General features: G+C 34.8%; 3 protein-coding genes and 1 pseudogene across 3 annotated transcripts; 1 reads left to right on the top strand and 3 right to left on the bottom strand.

Annotated features, from left to right (window-relative positions):
* Window positions 1-85: 85 nt before the first annotated feature.
* On the bottom strand, window positions 86-4,788 carry LOC121748722 (annotated as a pseudogene).
* A 7,074-nt stretch (window positions 4,789-11,862) lies between these two features.
* LOC121748879 (COP9 signalosome complex subunit 2-like) lies at window positions 11,863-16,190 on the top strand. Its single transcript, XM_042143433.1, has 12 exons — window positions 11,863-12,022; window positions 12,103-12,195; window positions 12,425-12,503; window positions 13,290-13,530; window positions 13,633-13,707; window positions 13,781-13,915; window positions 14,021-14,208; window positions 14,949-15,017; window positions 15,112-15,202; window positions 15,300-15,434; window positions 15,684-15,796; window positions 15,905-16,190. Exons 1-12 carry the CDS (start codon window positions 12,013-12,015, stop codon window positions 15,993-15,995), a joined length of 1,320 nt encoding a protein of 439 aa, XP_041999367.1. The 5' UTR covers window positions 11,863-12,012; the 3' UTR covers window positions 15,996-16,190.
* Window positions 16,191-16,797: 607 nt separating this feature from the next.
* On the bottom strand, window positions 16,798-17,304 carry LOC121749060 (zinc finger protein ZAT10-like). The gene has a single exon (XM_042143676.1). The coding sequence runs from the start codon at window positions 17,302-17,304 to the stop codon at window positions 16,798-16,800; it is 507 nt and encodes a 168-aa protein (XP_041999610.1).
* Window positions 17,305-18,315: 1,011 nt separating this feature from the next.
* LOC121748880 (calmodulin-like) lies at window positions 18,316-20,147 on the bottom strand. Its single transcript, XM_042143434.1, has 2 exons — window positions 19,967-20,147; window positions 18,316-18,989 (listed from the first exon to the last, which is right to left on the bottom strand). The coding sequence occupies exons 1-2, from the start codon at window positions 20,040-20,042 to the stop codon at window positions 18,616-18,618; spliced, it is 450 nt and encodes a 149-aa protein (XP_041999368.1). The 5' UTR covers window positions 20,043-20,147; the 3' UTR covers window positions 18,316-18,615.
* Window positions 20,148-23,104: the final 2,957 nt, after the last annotated feature.

Consider the following 23,104-nt stretch of genomic DNA (forward strand, 5'->3'; position numbering starts at 1 on the left):
TTTGTAATGTGATGACACAATCCACCAAAAACTTCATATACTATATGTCTATATTAGTAATAGTAATACTGTTTGTCTCTCATCATTGGCAAATAGTAAAACAAGATTTTCCCAATTATGTGTTCAATCTTTGAAATGCAATACACTACAATGAATAGTGTGTTCTTCCTTATACACACAACTATTAATAAAGCACACCTTACAAGAAAACTATCTATAATCTCCAGTCTTCACACCAAGAACTGAGCTCAAAACTGCGGAAGCCAATGCTCCTCTCTCGGAAGAAAAAGGTCCCGCGAGAGAATCCAAATCAACGAAAGAATGACAAATCCATCAATTTATACACGTGAATCTAAAACGCGCTCTTTGAGATCGCGGCTTGATTTACTTCATTTGTTGCATATCCTCTTCTGTTTTCCAAACTACATCCTCAAGGCATGTAGAGAGGTTCTTATAGAACTGCATATGAAGAACATCACAGATTTTTAAGTTGAGATCAACACATTCATCATTTTTACACATAGTAAGAAATTACATTTAATGTTCTTTGGCAAATGTAATTAACTATATGCAATTAGTATTTGGTTAAATGCTTATATTATCTTCACAAACATCAACTAAGGTTAAGTTGGTAAAAGAAAATTTTTATAAGACAATTCAAAATAAGAATGTGGACGACGTCTAAATAAGGAATATAATACTAATTTCGTGGAACGAAAGGAGCATATGCTATAAACCACACTTTCGGCCAAATAATGTTACCTTATGGAATTCAAGAGTATCTCCTTTTGCTTTCCTAACCTCAACCATGTGCAAAGAAGGCGCGACTTGAAAAACCTAATTCAAGCACGTAAATTCAGATCACATACCGCGCAAACAATGTACGAAAAATTTTCATATAATACCCAGTTAACGTGCAATATACAAACGACATACCTCAGTTGCAACATTGAGGTACCCTTTCCTTCCCACTTTTGAATTTTCTAGCCTCATCTGGAAATGTTTGGAAAAAGATTATCAAAAAGGAAGCACGAAACAAGGTTGCTCGTTTAGTTTGTAACTAAAGAATTAACCATTACCTTGTAGTTTTTCTTTTGAACATCGAAACCAAGAGGTTTTGCAGCTTGTTCGATCTTTTGAATAATATCTTTTGCTGAAGATTTAGACGTGAACCTAGTTTCCTTCTTATACCCCTGTCATTGAAGACATGAGAATCGGGTTAGTCACTGTCGTGCTTATTCTGAAAATCACTGCATACATCATCTCACGCGACGTTTACTTTTCATGATTGATAAAATACATTATGATTGAGTATCTTATCTCAATAGTCAATACTAAGATTTCTCCAATTCTAATTATATAAGCAAAGAGTTTTTGCATTAAAAGTTCATACCTGTTCATCATCAAATAGATTCCCTAGATTGAGACCTTTTGACATCGAAATCAACTCAAAGGCATTCATTGCAGCCGGCTGTTGCTCTTTCTTCTCCGTCACGAGAAATTCCTGTTGTAAATAAATTAGTGAGATGCTTTTTACGAATCAAAACTATTAGCAAATCGAAATATGTGGAGATTTAACTGTGCATATGTACCTCAGAATCCTTGAACACAGCTTCCACATCATCCAAACTTGCATCTTCTTTCTCGTCAAACACTGCTGGCTTGTAATCTTTCTTAAACCACTCGTCCTTCAATATTTCGGGGATTGTAATTCGCTGCAAAAATGCAGAAGCTGATAACTTAAATTTCTGAGAGAGATGATGGTGAGAGCATAAACCAAATAGGTTTGTATAGCGATCGACTAATGTTCTCACTTTAAGAGGGTTCGGCTCCAAGATTCGAGTAATCAACTTCATGGCACCAAAGGAAAGCCAAGGAGGACATGTGAACTCAGCAGAAGATATCTGGACATGTCCAACAGCAAATGATTAAAACTGTAGCAGAACTAAAAACGAGTAAAATGTCCGAAAAATCACAAAAAATGCTCACCTTTTTATACAGGTTTATAATATTTGAATCATCGAAAGGCAAGTAGCCCGCAAGCAATACGAAAAGTATGACTCCACAAGACCACAAGTCTGCATTTGCTCCATCATATCCTCTATCATTAAGTACCTATGAAGATTTCAACAAAATTAGCAAAAAACCACAACTTAAATGGAGAGGCGAAGAGAGACGAAATGTATACCTCCGGAGCGACATAATTTGGTGTTCCACATGCGGTATGCAGCAAACCGTCATCCTGCCAAAATTATATCAATAAGTAATCGTTTTCCACTAGTTGGAATTTACAAAATGGCAACTATTTCTACACTTTATATCAAAACTAACAGAATTTTTTTTGGCATTTGAACAAAATGGGCAGTATAAGTACTACTTATTAACCAATTTTTTTCATTATGAAGTTTACCCTGACTTGCTGGGACAGAGCACTCAACCCAAAATCGGAAACTTTGAGGTTTCCAGCAGCATCTAACAGCAAGTTTTCCGGCTGCAACAGAAGTATACAGAATCAAGCATAATAGTAAAGTTTCGAACATTCGTGGAATATTTAGAAGGCTGGTCAAGTACCTTTAGATCTCTATGGAAAACCCCCCTACTGTGGCAATAATCGACAACGTGAATAAGTTGCTGAAAATACTTTCTAGCTTCATCTTCTCGCATCCTTCCATGATTTACCTTTATAGTAACATAATTTAGTTTTAATAAGATAATAGAAATGTACTGCTAGACGACATACGTCAGATTTCAAATATGAATGCTTAAATGAAGAATAATAAAAATGTCGAGGATTGAAAGGGTTAAAGTTCTTGTCTTACTATTTTGTCGAATAGCTCTCCTCCGGTAACAAATTCCAAAACGATGAATATCTTGGTCTTGCTGGCCATTACCTAAAGAAAAAAGAGATGATTAGACGACCAAATGTAAATATTCTTGCATTTATTGCTAATGCACTATTCATTTACACGAAAACAGTCGGTCAAAATCATTTATACAAATATGTATTCAGAGAGGGAAGAAGCAAGATACCTCGTATAGCTGAACAACGTGAGGGTGTTTGATCAATTTCATTGTAGCAATCTCTCTCCGGATCTGCAAAATCAATAAAGCAATAAGTTAATCAACTCGGCTTCAAAATCAAATCTGAAGAAAGTGAAAACTAGTAAGTTATGAAGGTTAAAGCAAAGATCAACAACCTGCTCAGCCATTTTGTGCTTAAGAACTTTATCTTTGTCAAGAATCTTGATCGCCACAGGCTGCCCCGTCTCAGTGTTCTTTGCGAATTTCACTTTTGCAAATGTGCCCTCCCCGATTGTCCTTCCAAGCTCATACTTCCCGATCATACGCTTCACTTTTTTCGGTTGATTCATCTCTGCAAACTTGATTCGCACTCACTTCCGTTTTTTCAGAAAGAAATCTCTGCAGATCAACGGCACCTACTTCGACTGCAAAAACTGAAAAGTGCATCCATTCAAACTCAGAGATCATGAAAACAGAGTGCCCCAATGAAGATTCATTTCAAAAGCAAAGAATCAACCATATAAACACTTTCAACTAACTATATAACATTTGAAAGCCAACAAAACTTTTTTTTCCCTCTCCAAATGATCTGATTTATCTCTGTTTCTTACTTTCTTCATTGTTTTTTACCAATTCTTCAAAATTGTATAGGCAGTTAATATTGATCAACTACAATAAGCAATGAGAGTATCATTTGAGGAATCAACAAATCAATAAATAACAAAACAAAAAAAAAACTGACCAAATAAAAAAAATGAGAATTTAAATCGAAGCAAAGAAAGGGTCAAAGCGAATCACAAAATACTAATCATGGTTAATCACGTATATTAGTATTATACAAAATTAAACAACAACATGCATTTCAAAGTTCAAGGTGACTTTGGTTTAGTAACTAATGACAAGAAAAGGACCCCAACAACATTAAACAAAACAAAATGGAATAAAAAAATTCATGACCACTGAAAGATCCCAAACCTCTGCTGGCAAATTGCAAGAATCACAATCACAAACAAAGCAGCAAAAAAACTCAGCCGCAAATCTATCCCAATTCGAAATAATCACTCCCTTTTCAACCCAAATTCCCAAATCCCAACTCAAAGAAATCCCTCAAGAATTCCCAAACCCAGTTTCAAGACAGCGCCTTTTTAGGGGAAAATGTTGGAAAACAACTAGTAAAGCACATCTCTCTACAACACACGTATATATATACCTGTGAAAAGAAACTGTGGGTGTGAAAGAGAAACAAGGGCCCAACAATCCAAAAGGATAGACTCAAATATTGTGAGTTGTAAATATTAATCGAAGCTCAATGATTTGATCAGAGCAGGAGCTGCAGCAGTGCGGCTCTTGGAGTATGCAAAGGGTCAAATAAAGCTCAAAACTTTTTTCAAGATTTTGTGTGTGTGAGAGAGAGGGAGAGATAAACACTGGCCCCCAATTGAGAAAAGGGCAAGAAACCAAAACCAGCCATCACACAGGAAAAGAAAGGGTTCCTAAAATGATCAAGATGAAATTAAAAAGCTTCACCAAAATGATTATTTACAGTTGGCAATTGTTTATTCTCTTTTTCAGAAGCTTCCAAGAAATTAAAGCGGCTGTTAGCTGATTATCAAATTGGTTTCTAAGATATCTTGCAGTAAAAAGTAGTGGTAATTGAGCTGGATTGAGAGGATAAAAAATTGATGCGAATATGCACGTGAATCTCACAGCAACTGCGGAGGTGGGGACGGGATTTCCAGGGGGCAAGGTCGTGAAATGCATGGGAGGAGAGGAGAGGAGAGGAGAGGAGAGGTACGTATGCAGTGATAACAACCACCATTTTCTGCATCTTCTCTTTTTTTAATTGGTAGGCCGCCAACATCAATTCTTTGACCTTTTTTCATTTATTTTCTCTTCCGACAGGGACATTTTGTTTCACTTTACTGATTTTTCAAGTTTACAATTTTTTTTATAAAATATGTACTCCTTTCAACTTGAATTATGCGATTTATCATAAAAAGATTGGATTTGTAAATTTTAATGTGTTTGTTCTTAAGCTTTGATGTTTTGAATCTGTTACATTAATCACTCTTTTAGGGGTTGTCCGCCCCGGGGGCGGACGTGGCGAGGGGGGCGAGAGGCGGCGGACGCGCGATAGCCGGGTGCGGGGCGAGGACGCGGCGGGGGGCTATAGTTGCGCCTATAGGCGCGGCACCTATAGTGGACGACATAGCCGCGGCGTATTAGCCGGTTGCGTGGAATTTGAAATTTTTTTACACTCCCTCTATAAATACCACACCCCTCTACTTATTTTTCATCATTTTCACAAAATCCATCCACTCACTATCCACACAACCACTATCTAAAAAATGAATCGAGAAGACGACGACTCACCCGACTCTCAGGAATCGGGATATGACACCAATACATCACACCCGTCGGGTTTTGCCGGATATGGCACGACTCCGTCCCAGTATTGGAATTGGAATCAATCTCCCCCACCGTGGGCATCGAGTCCACCCCTTCCTCCATCTCAGCCGTGGAGGTCTTCTCCAACGCCGCCACCTTTACAGCCGTGGAGGTCTTCTATTATTTACACTGCGATTATTTTAATAATAAAATTTGGGGGCTATTGGAGGTGTCCACTATAGTGGCGGAAATAGAATTTTGGGGGTATGGACAACAAAACTGGGGCTATGGACAAAAACTGGGGCGGGGCTATTGGGCGTGTCCGCCTTATAGTGGACACTCTAAGGTTTGAATCTCGACGGTGGTAATATGACTGTTTTCTTAAGAAATAGATTGAGATTTACTGAGATTTATTTCCTCCTCACCGCTTTGAGTTTGAGGGTGTTCAAAGTACATGAATAGAAAGATTTTATTTTTCCATGTTTATAACGATCTTTCATTTGATTTCCTCCACTGTTATTGATTGATTCCTTGGTTTCGGATTTCCTCATTCCAACATATGTGTGTGCATGTAGCCGGTCCCTCAGTGTTTGAATTGGTAGATAGACACATTTAGAGTGCATTTAATGGCTCAATCTAGTGTTTGATATGTTGGTTAAATTTTATGTGTGACACATTCAAAATAGGCAAGGGCCCGTTGAATTAAAACTAAAAATGGTTGTCTTATTATCATGCAAAATTGAGTAATAATAATATGTGCAACCCTATTTCAATCTTAGATTACCTAAAATTACTAATATAGCCCTCAATCTTGGAATTTTAGAAAAAGTCAGAAGATTGTTTTGGAATTTCCTACTATAATATGACTTTGAATAACAAACTAAAGATGTGTTATTAAGAAATATAGATAATATGAATTCAAACACCACAAATAGAAATGGAAAACCAAGAAAAACATTGCTACAAAATAATTGTGTTCTTATTTAAATGAAAGATAAACTTTAATTCAAACACACCAACCTTTATTGTGTGTATGTAATATATTCCGTTCAATCTTTATATTATATAGTTGTCAACTATAAGAATGATATTAATTAATAAAAAATAAATTAATCTTTTTATATAGTTTTTTATGTTTATTAAAAAAATAAATTATCATTCCATTTCATATTTACGTTGAATCCTTGATGGCCATGAAATCCTCATTTTATTTCATTCCAAATTATTGTCAAGTTATACAAAATTTCCATTGCAGTAGCGAATGATTTTTTCTTGCAAGTGTGAATTTATTCTCCAAAATGAATCAAAACATAGATGATGGAGTAATATAATAATATTAATATTCACGTATGAGCTTGTGGTGGAAAAGTGTGTATCGTGTACATAAGGATATCCTAAAATGAATATGTTTCATCCAAATACTCGATGTCATGTGTGAAATCATTCATGAAGAACTATTATATCATTAAGTATATAGAAGAATGAGTTTATTCGTAAGAGATTACAACAATATAGAAAATAAACGTTATTCTATAAAAAGACTAACAATTGAGAAAAACGTAAAAAAGCGCAACTTCGTTTGAAAACAATTTTGATCATCCATCGATCATGATATTTTAACAATATACTATTGGTTTTATATTTTACAAATTTAATAGTAGTATCAATAGTTTAGAATATATATTTGCGACTCAAGTTATAGTTTAAGCATTTAATTGATATTTATTCTGATTGCAAAATGATATTAATGTTGAAATATGATTTTTTTAGTTATGATTTTGATCAGATAAGTGACAAGTCATATATATATATGATTGTGATCAAGATAGAACCATTCTTAAACGCAGAATATATATATATATATATATATATATATATATATATATATATATATATATATATAGAGGGATGTATTCATTTCCTTTTCCTATATTTCCTCCTTTTTCCTTCTTAATATCAGCCATTAGATTAGAGAAATGGACGGTCAAGATCAACATTGAGTAATTAATCTCGTGTTGCATTATTTGTCCTATTTTGTGCATTATGAGGGTACAATAGTAATCTAATAATGGCTGGAAACCGCTACGAATAATGCACCACATGGTCACGAGTAATGCATATAATTGCCTATATAATGCACAATATGTGAACTGCAATGCATACGAACAAGATGTGTTGTGTTATGATGTTTGACACACGTTTCTTGTTTCCCCTAAGGGTTTAATAAGCTTAGGGGCTATGGTATAGTACGTAGACATGTATGTAATCTTCACATGGTAACGAGTAATAGATATATTTGACTATATAATGCACAATTTGTGAACTGCAATGCATACGAACAAGATGTGTTGTGTTATGATGTTTGACACACGTTTCTTGTTTCCCCTAAGGGTTTAATAAGCTTAGGGGCTAGGGTATAGTACGTACGCATTAATAACAAATTATAAAACGATACGAATAATTCACCAAATTATCACGAGTAATGGATGTTATTAACTATATAATGCACAATATGTGAACTGCGATGCATACGAATAAGATGTACCATGTTATGATGTTTGACACACGTTTCTTGTTTCCCCTAAGGGTTTAATAAGCTTAGGGGCTAGGGTATAGTACGTAGACATTACTAAATGCACGTATGTAATCTTCAATCCGTTGATTAACACATATACACAATACCTCTAATAATGCATAATATACTGAGATAATGACAATTAACAGCTACATAATGCACTACCTAAACCAAATAATGCACATACGTATATTCCAATAACAACAATTTGTTAGTAATGTCTACGTACTATACCCTAGCCCCTAAGCTTATTAAACTCTTAGGGGAAACAAGAAACGTGTGTCAAACATCATAACATGGTACATCTTATTCGTATGCATTGCAGTTCACATATTGTGCATTATATAGTTAATAACATCCATTACTCGTGACAATTTGGTGAATTATTCGTATCGTTTTATAATTTGTTATTAATGCGTACGTACTATACCCTAGCCCCTAAGCTTATTAAACCCTTAGGGGAAACAAGAAACGTGTGTCAAACATCATAACACAGCACATCTTGTTCGTATGCATTGCAGTTCACAAATTGTGCATTATATAGTCAATTATATCCATTACTCGTTACCATGTGAAGATTACATACGTGTCTACGTACTATCCCCTAGCCCCTAAGCTTATTAAACCCTTAGGGGAAACAAGAAACGTGTGTCCAAACATCATAACATGGTACATCTTATTCGTATGCATTGCAGTTAACATATTGTGCATTATATAGTCAATTATATGCATTACTCGTGACCATTTGGTGCATTATTCGTAGCGGTTTCCAGCCATTATTAGATTACTATTGTACCCTCATAATGCACAGAATAGGACAAATAATGCAACACGAGATTAATTACCCAATGTTGATCTTGATCGTCCATTTCTCTAATCTAATGGCTGATATTAAGAAGGAAAAAAGAGGAAATATAGGAAAATGATATATATATATATATATATATACTATCTCACCTATCTCTCTGAATACACCTCAGTTTTCGCACTTGTTTTTGGCAAAGTATAATCACTTTCTTTAATTTTCATCAATGTAGATTGATATGAAAATATTTCATGATTATGATGTTCACCTAACAAAATAATGGAAATTCGTTTCTGTATTAAATTCATCATAGAAGTATTGATATATACATATGAAATCGTAATATCCACAAATACTGTCTACCACCCTAGATTTTAGTATCGATATATTTGCCATTCCCTTCTAATCATCCTTTCATTCTCCACTGATTTCATTATTAAGTAGTAGTACAAAAAAATATTACAACTGTGCATTCGGATTTTTGTCCAATTCGATCTAAATATCTGAAATTTAAAAAAAACTTAGAACTGAAAATTCAAAAAAATCATATCGAATTTTAAATTTCAGCTTGTTTCACGTCGAATTTTTGGACTTTGGATATTATAATCACCCATGTTGACCCGCCACAATCCAAGACGCCCATTTAAACTTTATTAAATTTGCCTTTTGAAGATGCCACACACCATTGCATAGTGTAATAACTGAACAATGATAGTTTCACTGCCTTTTTTTTTTAACATCGATGACCTTATTCATTGTATTTGTATCCGATCCTACAAACTTGATTTTCTAAATTCGTCAATGTATATATGTCGTTACATTACATACAACATATTGTTACTTATTTTATGAATCACCAAATATGTACTATTAAAATGTGAATGCGACACTATATATAGTGGTAATAAAATATCTTGCATGTAAAACTGACGGCGAGTATATTGGCATTTAATTTTTTGTTAGGTAGCCAATTGAATATTCCTTTTACATAATAACCATTAAATATCCTGACTAGTTTCTACTAGGTTTTTATTATTATTTTTTAGTTTGTGAATACGATGTATCGATATCTTGGTTAAACCACATTATTTTCCTAGTCATTTTTTATTGGATCCAAAAAAATCGCAATTCTTATTGCTCTCAACAATTCAACTCTTCACAATCATGCTTTCATAAAACAATTATTTTAATCAAATTTGGATGCATATGGCATGCCTAGTTGAACGATGGAGAGATCAATTAAACTTTAATAATGTTATATTCCAAAAATAAGTAGCAATAAAAGGAATGACTCACTTAGTATTTATATTTATCTATATTTATCTCTTTTTATTTTATATTTTTGATATAGAACAATTCAGCTATGAATATCTTAATATACAACGATGCTAATATTCTCTGTTCTTTAACGTAACCCGTACTTTTATGATTAATATTATTAGTACCACGCACATTTTCTTCAAGAAAAAATAATCAAACAATGGATCCAGAGTTAGGTGCTCACACAAAGTCTTTTTTTTTTCCAAGGTGCTCACACAAAGTTTGATAATGTATATGATGTGGCGTATAGATTTAGATAAAAGTAACAAATATAATACCCTTAAGGAATGTGATCAAATACAAACTCTAAATATTGTACAAACTCCAAACTATGATCTGAGCCGTTAGAAAATATCAATAGATGATAAAATAATAGCAATAAAAATGTCAATGGTTGATGCTGTGTTGACATCAAAATCTTGAAATTTTACACTGTGATGACATTGTGCTGAAGTTGTGTTGAAAAGTTTGGAGTTTATACAATATATGTGTTTACATTTTATCACTACTTATACCCTTAATATAGTACTGTATGTAGTATTATGTGAATTGAATCATTGAAAGATGTAGATAAAAAAACATTAGTTTTGGAGAGTGTGATTAGCGTGACCATAATAAATATTAACTTTCTAGAATCACAACATGAAACGTCTTCCATTGGCCAACCTTTATTAAGTAAAACGACAAGAAATAAAGCATATTAGAAATATAACCCTGCATCGATATAATATACTCACTTATTATTTAATTACAAGATGGGTTTAAAAAAATATGTGAGCTCAGTATATTTATTAATTTAACTGAAATGCCTTGAGATTTGCGTGAAGACTTTTGTGATCTTATCAAACTTTAGTGGATGCTATGTGTAATATTGAAATATATTACGTGTAATTTATAGTTTATCTTTCAGCTTTTGATATACTACTACAATGCTATTAAAAACAAAAACAAAAACAAAAAAGTAAATGTTTGAGACAAAAAAAAAAGAGAAGTGAAGAAACTCAGCGGTCTCCTCTATCCAATAATCAGAAATTCTGAGTTATCATGGATAAATGAAAACTATAATTGATTATATTAAAAAAATCAGTGAATAATCCATCATTACCCTAGCATCTCCAGTGGCGGCCTTCCGGTAGGACGTCGGGTCGGACGTGCGGAAGGGCGTTAGGGACGTCCGCCATTGGAGCGTCGAAGGTCGGATACGGACGTCCCGTGAGGACGTCGGGTGTCCTCGGACGTCGGCGCGACGGGCGGGCGGACGTCCGCCATTGTGGCGTCCAGTCGGACGTCCCGTTTTTAAATTTTTTTTTTTTAAAAACTCTATATATACGGCTTGTTGAATTTTATTTCATTCGTATTCTCGGTCAAATTTTATTTCCGTAAATGTAAATTGTTTTATTTGTAAATGTATGATTTTTTTTATTGCGGGATGTCCTAGTGGGAAGGGCGATGGGAAGAGCGGATTGTGCAGGGGATGTCCTAGTGACGTGGCAGTGGGATGGGAAGTCCTAGTGACGTGGCAGGAGGTGTTTTTGGGATGTCCTAGTGGATGTCCTAATGGGGCATCCGCCCACTGGAGATGCTCTAAATTGACTCACCCATCCCCTTGCAATTAGATTTATTTTCGAGAATAATGGGCCCACAGTTCTATAATAGTAGTAGTAAATTGAAAGCTCCAAATTCATCCACTAAAATTCTGCATATCAAATTTGATTGAAAATGCTTGGCCCAGTACGTGAATTAATTGAAGATCTAAAGCCCAATTAGAGCAATTTTTAATAATCTCAAAATCCCAATTCAATCAAACTGAGCTCTCTCTCTCTCTCTCTCTCTCTCCACTGGAAATCCTCTACACACTGTGGGTTTACACGAAATCTTCAGTTGAAAAGGATACTAAATCGCGATGGGTTCAGGTAATGCGAAAAGTCTAGGTTTTGATCTTTTCTTTACTCAATCACGCCATTTGTTTTAATCGTATAATAATATGGTGCAGATGCTGATATGGAGGATTATGGGTTTGAGTACTCCGACGAGGAGCCGGAGGAACAGGATGTTGATATCGAAAATCAGTATTACAACTCTAAAGGTACAATTAGGTTTCTGAATTTAACCCTCTTTTACCATTTTGATTACTTGTTTCGCCAATTTCTGTATACCCTATATTTGCGTACAAGTCATTATTTGAATTTGGGAATATGAATGGGTTAATGACTTGGCTATGCTATTTCTGAGTGAAATTCATTAGCTTTTATACACTGTTGCTGTTAGCTTTGCTATTTGTTAATGTTGGCGCGACTGTTTTTGTTTTCGTATAGGGTTAGTAGAAACAGACCCTGAAGGGGCGCTTGAAGGTTTTGCAGAAGTGGTGCGTATGGAACCAGAAAAGGCTGAATGGTAATTGATCACTTGTTTCTTATTTATCTTGCAGCTAATAGTGTGGCGTTTAGTTTTTTTATGCTCTCTGTTTTTTAAGCTGATAAAGGAAACCAGCATGTTCCCTCAAGTCTCATCCATTGCTTTATTTAGCTTTGATAAAGGTTTTCAAGTTTCAGAATATGGTCATATCATATGGATATATGTATGTAACAGTGAAAGTGAAAGATCTTTGTGGAGTGTGTTTTTAGATCTTTTTTTCTCTTTTCCAATTTTCTGATTAATTCGGATGTGTTTTAGTATTAGTTAATTTCTTATGTTGATTCATTATCTGAGTTTAAACGGCCATTACGGAAATCATCTTCTAATCATGAGCGTTCCTGTTTTGAGGGCTCATGTCGATCTTTATGGAGACAGCTCTATTCACAAGCCATCTGGTTTATTTCTTTTGTTTTATCACCTGTGAGAAGAAAACTGTGTCTTCATTTTCCTGCTAAAATTTCAGAGTCTGTTTGTTCCTTAAGTTTTTCTGCTAACAAGCATTGTTGTGGGAGGAAAATTTTATCAGCAGTAGGTACTTAAAACTTGAGTACAGATCATACTGTTTTGTGGATGACGGGAGCTAAAAAGAATAACAGTCTAGTTTTCTCAATTTGAACAGTTTGAAGTTCCTTACCTGAAGCGATGTTAAATTATTCAAAATAATAGGTGCTACATGCACCTGGTCGGGTAGATGCGATACTTGCTGACACCATGCATCTTGAATGGTTTGCAGTCTTTGACTGTTGGTTTCTTGTTTATGTTCAGGGGATTTAAAGCTTTGAAACAAACTGTTAAGCTTTACTATAAACTTGGGAGGTACAAGGAAATGATGGATGCCTACAGGGACATGTTAACTTACATCAAGTCTGCAGTCACTCGAAATTACAGTGAAAAATGCATAAACAATATCATGGATTTTATCTCTGGATCTGCCGGTCAGAACTTCAATCTGCTGCAAGAGTTTTACCAAACCACCCTGAAGGCCCTTGAAGAGGCAAAGAATGAGGTGAAGAGTTGTTTTGGTCTAAATTAAGTTTTAATTATTTAATTAATTTGATTTTTTTTTTCATTAGTGGAAAATTCTCATGTTATTATTTATTTGCTACAGAGGCTATGGTTCAAGACAAATCTAAAGTTGTGCAAAATATGGTTTGATATTGGCGAATATGGGCGGATGAGTAAGGTATTTCTGAAGGTTGCAAATTAATAAATTTGATTCAGAATATTTTTATTCAAATTTCAGAATTCTTTTTCAGATTTTGAAGGAGCTTCATAAATCTTGTAAAAAAGAAGATGGTACTGATGATCAAAAGAAAGGCACACAATTGTTGGAAGTGTATGCGATTGAAATCCAAATGTACACTGAAACTAAAAACAACAAAAAACTGAAGGTGCTGTAGCATATTTCTACTTTGTGATTAAAAAAAGTTATGCTGATGAATGATGATATAATATTTTGACCTTCTTGTTTAAATATTGCTCTGAATTTATTCCAGGAATTATACCAAAAAGCACTATCTGTCAAATCTGCAATCCCTCATCCAAGAATCATGGGTATTATTCGTGAATGTGGTGGGAAAATGCATATGGCAGAGCGACAATGGCCAGATGCAGCCACTGATTTCTTTGAAGCTTTCAAAAACTATGATGAAGCTGGGAATCAAAGGCGCATCCAATGCCTAAAGTATGCCTTGACTTAATTATTTCATTTACCACTTTCGGGGATGGAGGGGATAGGGATGATACTACTGATTTTTTTCCTTTACTGTATTCATGTTACTCTGAGAATACCTATCTGGTTGAAAATAATCTAAAACTGACTGTTATTTACCTCTTGGCCCTCTTCAGCATATCTAATATGCAGATTCCAGTTTAAATGCTATGTTAGATGTGCGTCTATGTTGTTTGTGTTGTGTGTGGATGAATTGTCTTCACAAATGTATACTTACATTTCTATGTATTTTGTCTCGAATGATTGCCTATCTAATTGACATGTAAGCTTTCTATTTTGAAGTCAGTTATATGTGCTGTTATGTTTTTAAGCATAAAAGATTGGAGAACGTTCTGTACAAGAAGCTGTCACCCCGAGTTGTTATTAGAATGGCTGGTGAGCTATTTCAGCAACTCTATGCCAATTCAAGTGGAAACTATTGTGAACTATGATAGCATGCGTATATAGGCTGGTTGGTACGATATATCTTGATAGTTAGCATGCGTATATAGGCTGGTTGGTACAGTATATCTTGATAGTTAGCATGCTCAAGTTATCTTCTAGCTGGATATGTCATAGATTAATGGTTGGACCTAATTTAATTTAATTGACTTTGGGTCATGCAGTTGATGTATTTTTTGAAATTGCAAAACATGAATATCCTTCCTGATTAAATTTTAGAATGCCCATTGAATTCAATCGCTACATGTCAGGTACTTGGTTCTGGCAAATATGCTGATGGAATCAGAAGTCAATCCATTTGACGGTCAAGAGGCAAAGCCGTAAGTTGTTTGGTGAATTTTAGCATCTCAGTGTTATTCAAGCATATATTTTGAATCTAAACTTAGTTGTCTACTTGCCTCATTTGCTAAGCAGATACAAAAATGATCCTGAGATTCTAGCAATGACAAACCTAATCGCAGCATACCAAAGGAATGAGATTTTGGAGTTTGAAAAAATTTTGAAGGTATGCTTTTGCCAAAACATGTTATTGCTCTGAACAGTTTTGACCCTTCATAAACTTGTGCGTGTAACCCTGTAATAATTTGTTGGAAATGTTGCAGAGTAACAGGAGGACAATTATGGATGATCTGTTTATTCGCAATTACATTGAAGATCTCTTAAAGAATGTGAGAACTCAAGTGCTGCTCAAACTCATCAAGCCTTACACACGGATTCGGATCCCCTTCATATCAAAGGTAAAAACAAGTCTCATGTGCTTAGCTAGGAACCCTTTCCCCCCTGGCTCTCTCTATACTATTTTGCTTGGTTTGTTTCCACATCATTGATAGAATTTATAAATAATAGGGAAAGGTACAGACAGTAAAATCCATTTGGTATGCTATTTCTGAGAGCAGCAAGACATTTCTTGCGAAGCTGATTCTCATAGGCACAAGTTGAATTTTTCCTTTTTTTGTTACCAACCACCGTTTAAATTAACAACGCAGGAGCTCAATGTCCCAGAGAAGGACGTTGAAGAGTTGTTGGTGTCACTCATTTTGGATAATCGGATTACTGGGCACATTGATCAAGTGAATCGGCTGTTGGAGCGTGGTGACAGGTTGAGCTTCAAAATTGACCTCAACCTTAATACTAATACTTACCGATTTCATCATCCACAGACTCCAAAGCATATGTATAAAATCAAGACAATATGTTATGGTTGCAGGTCAAAAGGAATGAAAAAGTACACTGCAATTGACAAATGGAACACACAGCTGAAGTCACTGTATCAAACTGTTGGGAACCGAGTATGTTGAGTCAGTCCCACACAAAAAGTACAGAAAATTTATGATGTTATTAAGTGTCTGATTTTGGGATCTGCTGCTGTAAAAGTATTATTGTGTATCAGTAAGCATATTAGGAGAGTACATTCTCATTCTTCTCTCTTTTGACGTAGATTTTGGTCACTCAATTATCCATCTAAAAAAAAGATTTTTGCTTCTTTTCCTCCATGAATTATTATGCTTTTATATTATGCATTAATTGATGTGGCCATGGGGGAGTTGAATGTATTTGTTAAAACTTGGAAGTGGGATTGGTATCAGAATTTTGCTAGAATGCTACTGTGAATTTTTGGTGTCAAGTCATTATTCTCTACTAAAGTTACAATTAGAACTACATTGATTCTATAGTTGAAAAGATGAGTGTGGTCACATATAATTATCGGCTGTGACAATAAAAAGGGTAAGTCTCATCCAAAATCTTATAAGCTTCAACTTAGATCCGAGTGTTCAAACTAAATTTCTCAACTTGAAGAGTAATTCATATAGAAATTTAGGAACAACTTTAGAAATACACAATCACAATTTGTATATGTATAAATTTTTTTAAAAAATACGATAAATAGGAGTAATAATTTTTGAGTCAAACACAAGTATGAGCTCTCTAACTTACATCACATGGTCCAACTTATATGACAATACATCGAAACCAATCTTTATAGTACTCCATAAAATTTGTACAATGCATCATCCAGTCCAGTTGAGATTCATCAATCTCCATTTAGAATTTATTAATCACAATTTAGATTTAATCAGGATAGATTGATAAATTTACCTTTCATTCAGGTGGGAGTTCATTGAGATCAAAACTAAACACCTTAGCTTCATTTTCATTAACAATGGGGCCTTGGCAATGCCGCCTATGCCCACCAAGAGCCTGCCCTTTTGAGAACTCTTTGTAGCAAAACATGCACCGGTGCACTGCTCCGCCGCACACGGCCACCGCTTCTTCCAGAACTCCATCGTCTCCTCTGCCCCCAGCCGCCGCCACCGCCTTGTTGTGATGGGCCTTGTGGCCACCCAATGCTTGGTAGCTACTAAAAGACCTCTTGCATATGTTGCATCTATGGTGCTTTGTGGACATCTTGTAACTCAAAATTTTCCCATTTCTTTCACTACTTGATTCCAACTTTCTCTTCTTTGGTGGGAGATTCTCAGTCGCTAATTCGTCGTGGTGAGCCCGCACCGCCCTTGTCCTTCTGCCCGTTTTGGACCACCTGGGCAGTTTCGGAGTGGACTGGCATCCCTTCGGAGCGAGTTCCTTCCCAAGAATTTCAAGCTCCATTGTTTTTCTTATATCAATTTTTTTGTGAAAATGCCAATTTGAGTGAGGCTGGATTGACTAGCATGTGAGATCTATTTTGTGATTTTTTGTAATCTAAAGCTGGATTTGTTACAAGATTGTGATATTTCAATGAAGAAGGGAATCATAATTTAAGCTGATGTTACTAACCAAAAAGTTGCAACGGATTGTTGAGTGTTAGGCATCTTAATTTAATATTCATTAAAGAGTGATGAGATTTCAACTTTGGAGAGTAGATAATTAAGCTGTTTTCGGTTTCTATAGTGTTGTTTCAGTATAATAATGGTTTAGTAATTAGCATAGTCGCCTTAAATTTGTAAACTTTTGTAACTTGTAATTTGTTGTGTGTTAGAATTATGTGCATTTGCATGGGAGCATTGGAACTACATAATCTTGTTTGTAGAATTGCTAATCTTATTGCAATGGTCTTATTATTTGAAATCTTGTTCCTATTCCAAGTATTTTATTGCAATTAACTGTATATAGAGCACGGAATATGTTTTGAAGATATTTGTTAATTATTGTACAATATAGATTTCTACTATATTCTCATTTTGTTATCTTTATCTTTTCTTATACACAACTCCTTTAATTTTTCTTATTGATAAATGAACAAAATTTGAAGGTAGGGTATGGTATAGTCGTGGTACACAAATTTTCACAAAATTCTAGTTTGCACATGAATTCTATGAATCTTCAACTATCCTGAATTTTCCAAACCAATACTGAAGCAAAAGTTTGGTATAGCTTAAACAATCGTGTACTCATATTGAACATCTACATCAACTAGTCATTTATTTGTGAATTAATTCGACAAAATTTGATAATTGTGTGAAAAAACAGAAATAGGTATCACACCTAAACAATTACTCTAACCTATAGAAATTTCAAGATTAACAAGACAACAAATAAAACCAAACACTCGTACAATGTCTCAATCGTGGAGTGTTGAATGGAAGTAAAGAAAGAATGAAAATACTTAACAAATTGGAATATCAAAAAAATCTTAACTGATGATTAAAAATCAAAGCACAATGTTCTCCAAATGTTGTAGAAACAATACTGAAGGGAAATAGAAGCAAAGACTAACAACCCAAAATACTAAAATCTGGGACACCAAAAACAAGCATATACTGAAAAACAGCACTTTGAAACAATGCAAACAGGTAAAGCTAATAATGTCAAAAGCACATCTAGCAGAAACAGATATCTCATCAAACTTAATCCGCTCTGTTTCATTTTTTGATCTATCTTAAATACTTAAAAAATTCAACATGGGAGTTGGTTCCTTCCTCACTTGGCCATCATGACCTTGACGAACTCCTCGTAGTTGATCTGGCCATCGCCATCCACGTCGGCCTCACGGATCATCTCATCAACTTCCTCGTCAGTTAGCTTCTCCCCGAGATTTGTCATCACGTGGCGGAGCTCAGCTGCGGATATGAATCCATTCTGGTCCTTGTCAAAAACCCTGAAAGCTTCCTTGAGTTCCTCCTCAGAATCGGTGTCCTTCATCTTGCGAGCCATCAGGTTGAGGAACTCTGGGAAGTCAATCGTCCCATTACCATCAGCATCAACCTCGTTGATCATATCCTGGAGCTCAGCCTCCGTCGGGTTCTGTCCCAAAGAACGCATCACAGTCCCCAACTCCTTCGTGGTGATGCAACCTATAAATCATTTTTTCCAGAAACATAGTGTGTAAGAAAGTAGCAAGTCACAAATTGCATTACAGCAGCAGCTGTACATGACTACATGTAAGTGTGGCAAAGATAATAACTTTTCTAAACTTAGCCGAATAAATCTTTAGTATGATCCAAGTATATGTATGCTACAAATTTGATAACTATAAAGCGTTCTCATTTTAATTTTTTACATTTTAAACAACAACAGGAAAAGACAATGGATATCTTATAAGAGTATGACGCTAGTGTGTAGCACAAAGCATTTGTAAGATAAAAATTGTGACGGGGGATTTTTATTTCTTTCCAAATTGGTCTCAGGAAGAAATGCCAGACCGATTCTCCACCTAACACAACCGCAACAAACGATCCAATCTGAAAATGCTACCAAATTTGTGTACCATAAATGACATGAATATCGCCACACAACACAACTAAAAATTCAGCTCAAATTAGCGCAGAACACAACTAGATTTGCTTGATTTAATGCAAAAAAACAGCGGTTAAGGTCATCATTAAAATGAGGAAAGATATAAATGAAGACAAACAATGCATAAATTATTGAGCTAATCGTCGCTAATAATCTATAAAATCTCCAACAAACAGAGCGAGAGAGAAAAAACCCTAGGTTCATGGAAAATCCAATTCCTTATCATAAATATCAAATCAACACAAATTACAAACACGCAACTCCACCAATGACGGAGATAACAGACCAATAGACCGTAAACCACGATGAACCACGGCAAGAAAAAATAGCGATCTATGTTTCTCACTCAGATCACAGCAACATTCACAAATAAAGCGATGACGAAAAACCTAAATACGCCGAGAAATTAACAGCATTCAACAAGTAAATAGATCTACTTCGCAGAAACAGATCGACAACAGAAACACAGCAATCATATAAAATTAAGAAATAGGGATCAAAATGCAAATCAGGATATGGAATTTAGAGCACTGACCGTCTCCATCCTTGTCGAATAGAGAGAAGGCTTCCTTGAATTCGGAGATCTGTTCGTCGGTGAGCTGAACCGCCATCTCTTCTCCTCACGAAGCTTTTTTCTGTAAGGCGATTCTACAAAATCAGTGTGGATGGGAGTAGAGAGAGAGAGGGAGAGAGCGCGTCACCGAAGAAATGTAGGGAAAGTGTGGGGCTATTATATAAAATCGGCATGTAAGATGGATTCTTTTTCATTTTTACTTTTTTTTAATTATAGTATTTTACATCTGTACATCAAAGTCAATTTATTCTTATTTTCTTGCTTTTCTTAATTATGAAATTAGTGCAATTATTTTGATCGTAGATATTGAATTCAATTCACTTTTTTCAAATAGCCCATTTTAAATTTAGACACGATTGTCCTACCCTTTATTTATACTTTAAATTGAATGGAAAATGGTTATTACGTTCATAAACATTCCACTCTTTTTTGGAGCATTCCATATCACCGTATGATATATTAATATAATAATAATAATAATAATAATAAATTGTTCTTTTATAAAACATGATACACTATAAAAAAAATACTAAGTTGTTGTAATTTTAAAAAATCTTATTATAGTTTCTTTTATTAAGATGAATTTGCACTTAATGAGAAACTAAAAAATAACCGTAGAGGCGATTTTGCGCTATTGAAGACTGAATTTAGAAATTAAAACTTCAAAGGAGCCCAACAAAATTTGCAGGTTTAATTTTCTTCCTAACATGTACATATGCTACTAGTAAAAAAAAGCTTCTCTGGGTAAAATTATGTTAATTGGAACATTAATCACACTTTTTATAAGGTTGGATTTTGTGAAGATAGAACTTTAGTTGCTAACATGTTTCAAAATACAATAAAAAATTGGTATTCTAACATTATTTATTCTAAAAACAATTCTCCACTATCCATCCCATTTGCATTATTAATACTACTACACATTTGATTCAATTGCTCAACTTGACTCAGTTGATGCTGTCTATGAGTAAAAACAAAATCTTATGCCAGACTAACAGATTCGAGGAGAGGTGTTGCAATTACTATCAAATATTCTAAAATTATTTGATACTTATGTTATGATTTTATCCTATTTAAGAATTATTTAAAAGATGTTCCGCGCACCTAAGGAATAGTAGCTTAGCAATGGAACCAATAACTTTATGTATTTGAAAACTTATTCTATAATTACTATCAAAATAAACATAAAAATATGTGTGCTCTTTCACCTCCAATCAAACAAGTAGATATTAAAAACAAATTATAAACTTTGCATTGATTTCAGTTATGAATAAATTATAAACAAATAAAGAAAAAATTGTCAAGCGCAATGACTATCGGGTTTTATTAGGTCGATTTTCACAGCTCGATCCATTTTCATTGGACTTTAACTATAGCCTAAATAAATCAGAAATGGATCATACTCAACAGCCCATTATATATTCATAATATTTGGAGGTGGGAAATGGCAATTTTCACACCCTTTATTAGCCTCTTACAAATTTGATATATCATATCTATACCTAATACTACCAGTTATAGATAATTAAGTATATCCTGCCAAATATAATATTGATATGTAGTAGTAATAGTCTAAAAGGAAAACATATATTGTGACATGTGACTTTTCTTAATATTTATGTCCCGCTATTATAGTATTAGCTCGTAGAATGAGAAAGTTTTTTAATACACATAAATTGGTGAACAATTCTAAACATTTGTATAAAATAGGTACATATGAATTATGAAATGTATATATGGAAACGACTTTGCATATGATACGTATGATTAAATTAAAGTCCAATTGACAGCGATTTAATGGATGTCTATCAAATGTTTGTCCCGTTTTTATGTCAACTGAATTTGATGAACCTGAATCGGCCCGGTCAAGGTTCGGCAGTTCCGGTTCGTGAACCGTGAACCGCCGGAACCGCCGTGCAAATCCGGTTTCCCGCCGGTTAGTCCGGTTCGGCGGTTCGATTTTTTTTTTAAATTGTAAATTTGAAATTCAAGTAAAAAATGTAAATATATTTGCATAAATAAAATTAGAATAAAACGATGTACAAATGCAATTTTATTGATACACATTACAATTTCAAAAATTACAAATTACAACTTTAAAATTACAAATTACAACTTAAAATTTACAAATCACAACTTTAAAATTACAAATTACAACTTAAAATTTACAAATTACAACTTAAAAATTCTAAATTACAAAAGACCTAAAGTCTTGATTACAATTTACAAATTACATATTCGAAACAAAGGGGAGAAAAAAAAATAAAGGAAAAGGACTCGAGCTCAACTTAAGTTGAGATGCCTACATATCCTCAATGCTCAATTGCATTTTGGAATCAAAGTCCACGTAGTTCTCTTACCTTGCTTACCTATTTGGCTTGATCGGAGGAATTGGCGGCGCGCCTACTCTTCTTCGTCGGGGAAGTAGTCTTGGTCGGGTTGTACTACTTGATTGTTCCAATCCGGTTCTTGGTCTCTAATTTCGGCGGAGCACCAATCATCAAGTAACATGGTGGCTTCCATGTTTTGCCCGGTGAGTCTACTTCTTCTATCGTCCAAGACGTTGCCTCCAACACTAAAGGCGGACTCGACGGCGACAGTGGAAGCCGGAACCGAAAAGATCTCCTTGGCCATTGATGCAAGGATGGGAAAATCTTTCTCGTGTGATCCCCACCAATCTAGGACGTCGATTTGTTGGGGAACGAGACCTCCTTCTTCCTCATTGAATGAAAAGTGTGAGTCAAAATATAAGTCTAACTCACTTGTCGAATTTGCCGTCCTTCCTCCGCTGCTGAAGCCGTATAGGTCCGCCAATTGGGATTGGGCGTCGGGGTCATCAACTTGGAAGAAGCCAAAGTTATGTGTTTGACGGGGGGTCTAGGTCTCACTTGGTGGGTACGGTTGTACTTGGCTTCGTAATCGTGAAAGAGAGCCCGCAAGTCGAACTCAAAACTTCTTTGGAGGCTTGGGAGGTGGGGGATGTTTATTTGGAATGTTTGGGCTAGGTTTATGTAGTTGTCGTTGTCCTCGTCAGTTTGCAAAGCTCGGAGTGGTTCAAGATCAATAGAAGCCAAATTGTTGTAATAAAATTCTAAAATT

The sequence above is a fragment of the Salvia splendens genome, chromosome 9 (assembly GCF_004379255.2).
Source record: "Salvia splendens isolate huo1 chromosome 9, SspV2, whole genome shotgun sequence".
NCBI lineage: Eukaryota > Viridiplantae > Streptophyta > Magnoliopsida > Lamiales > Lamiaceae > Salvia > Salvia splendens.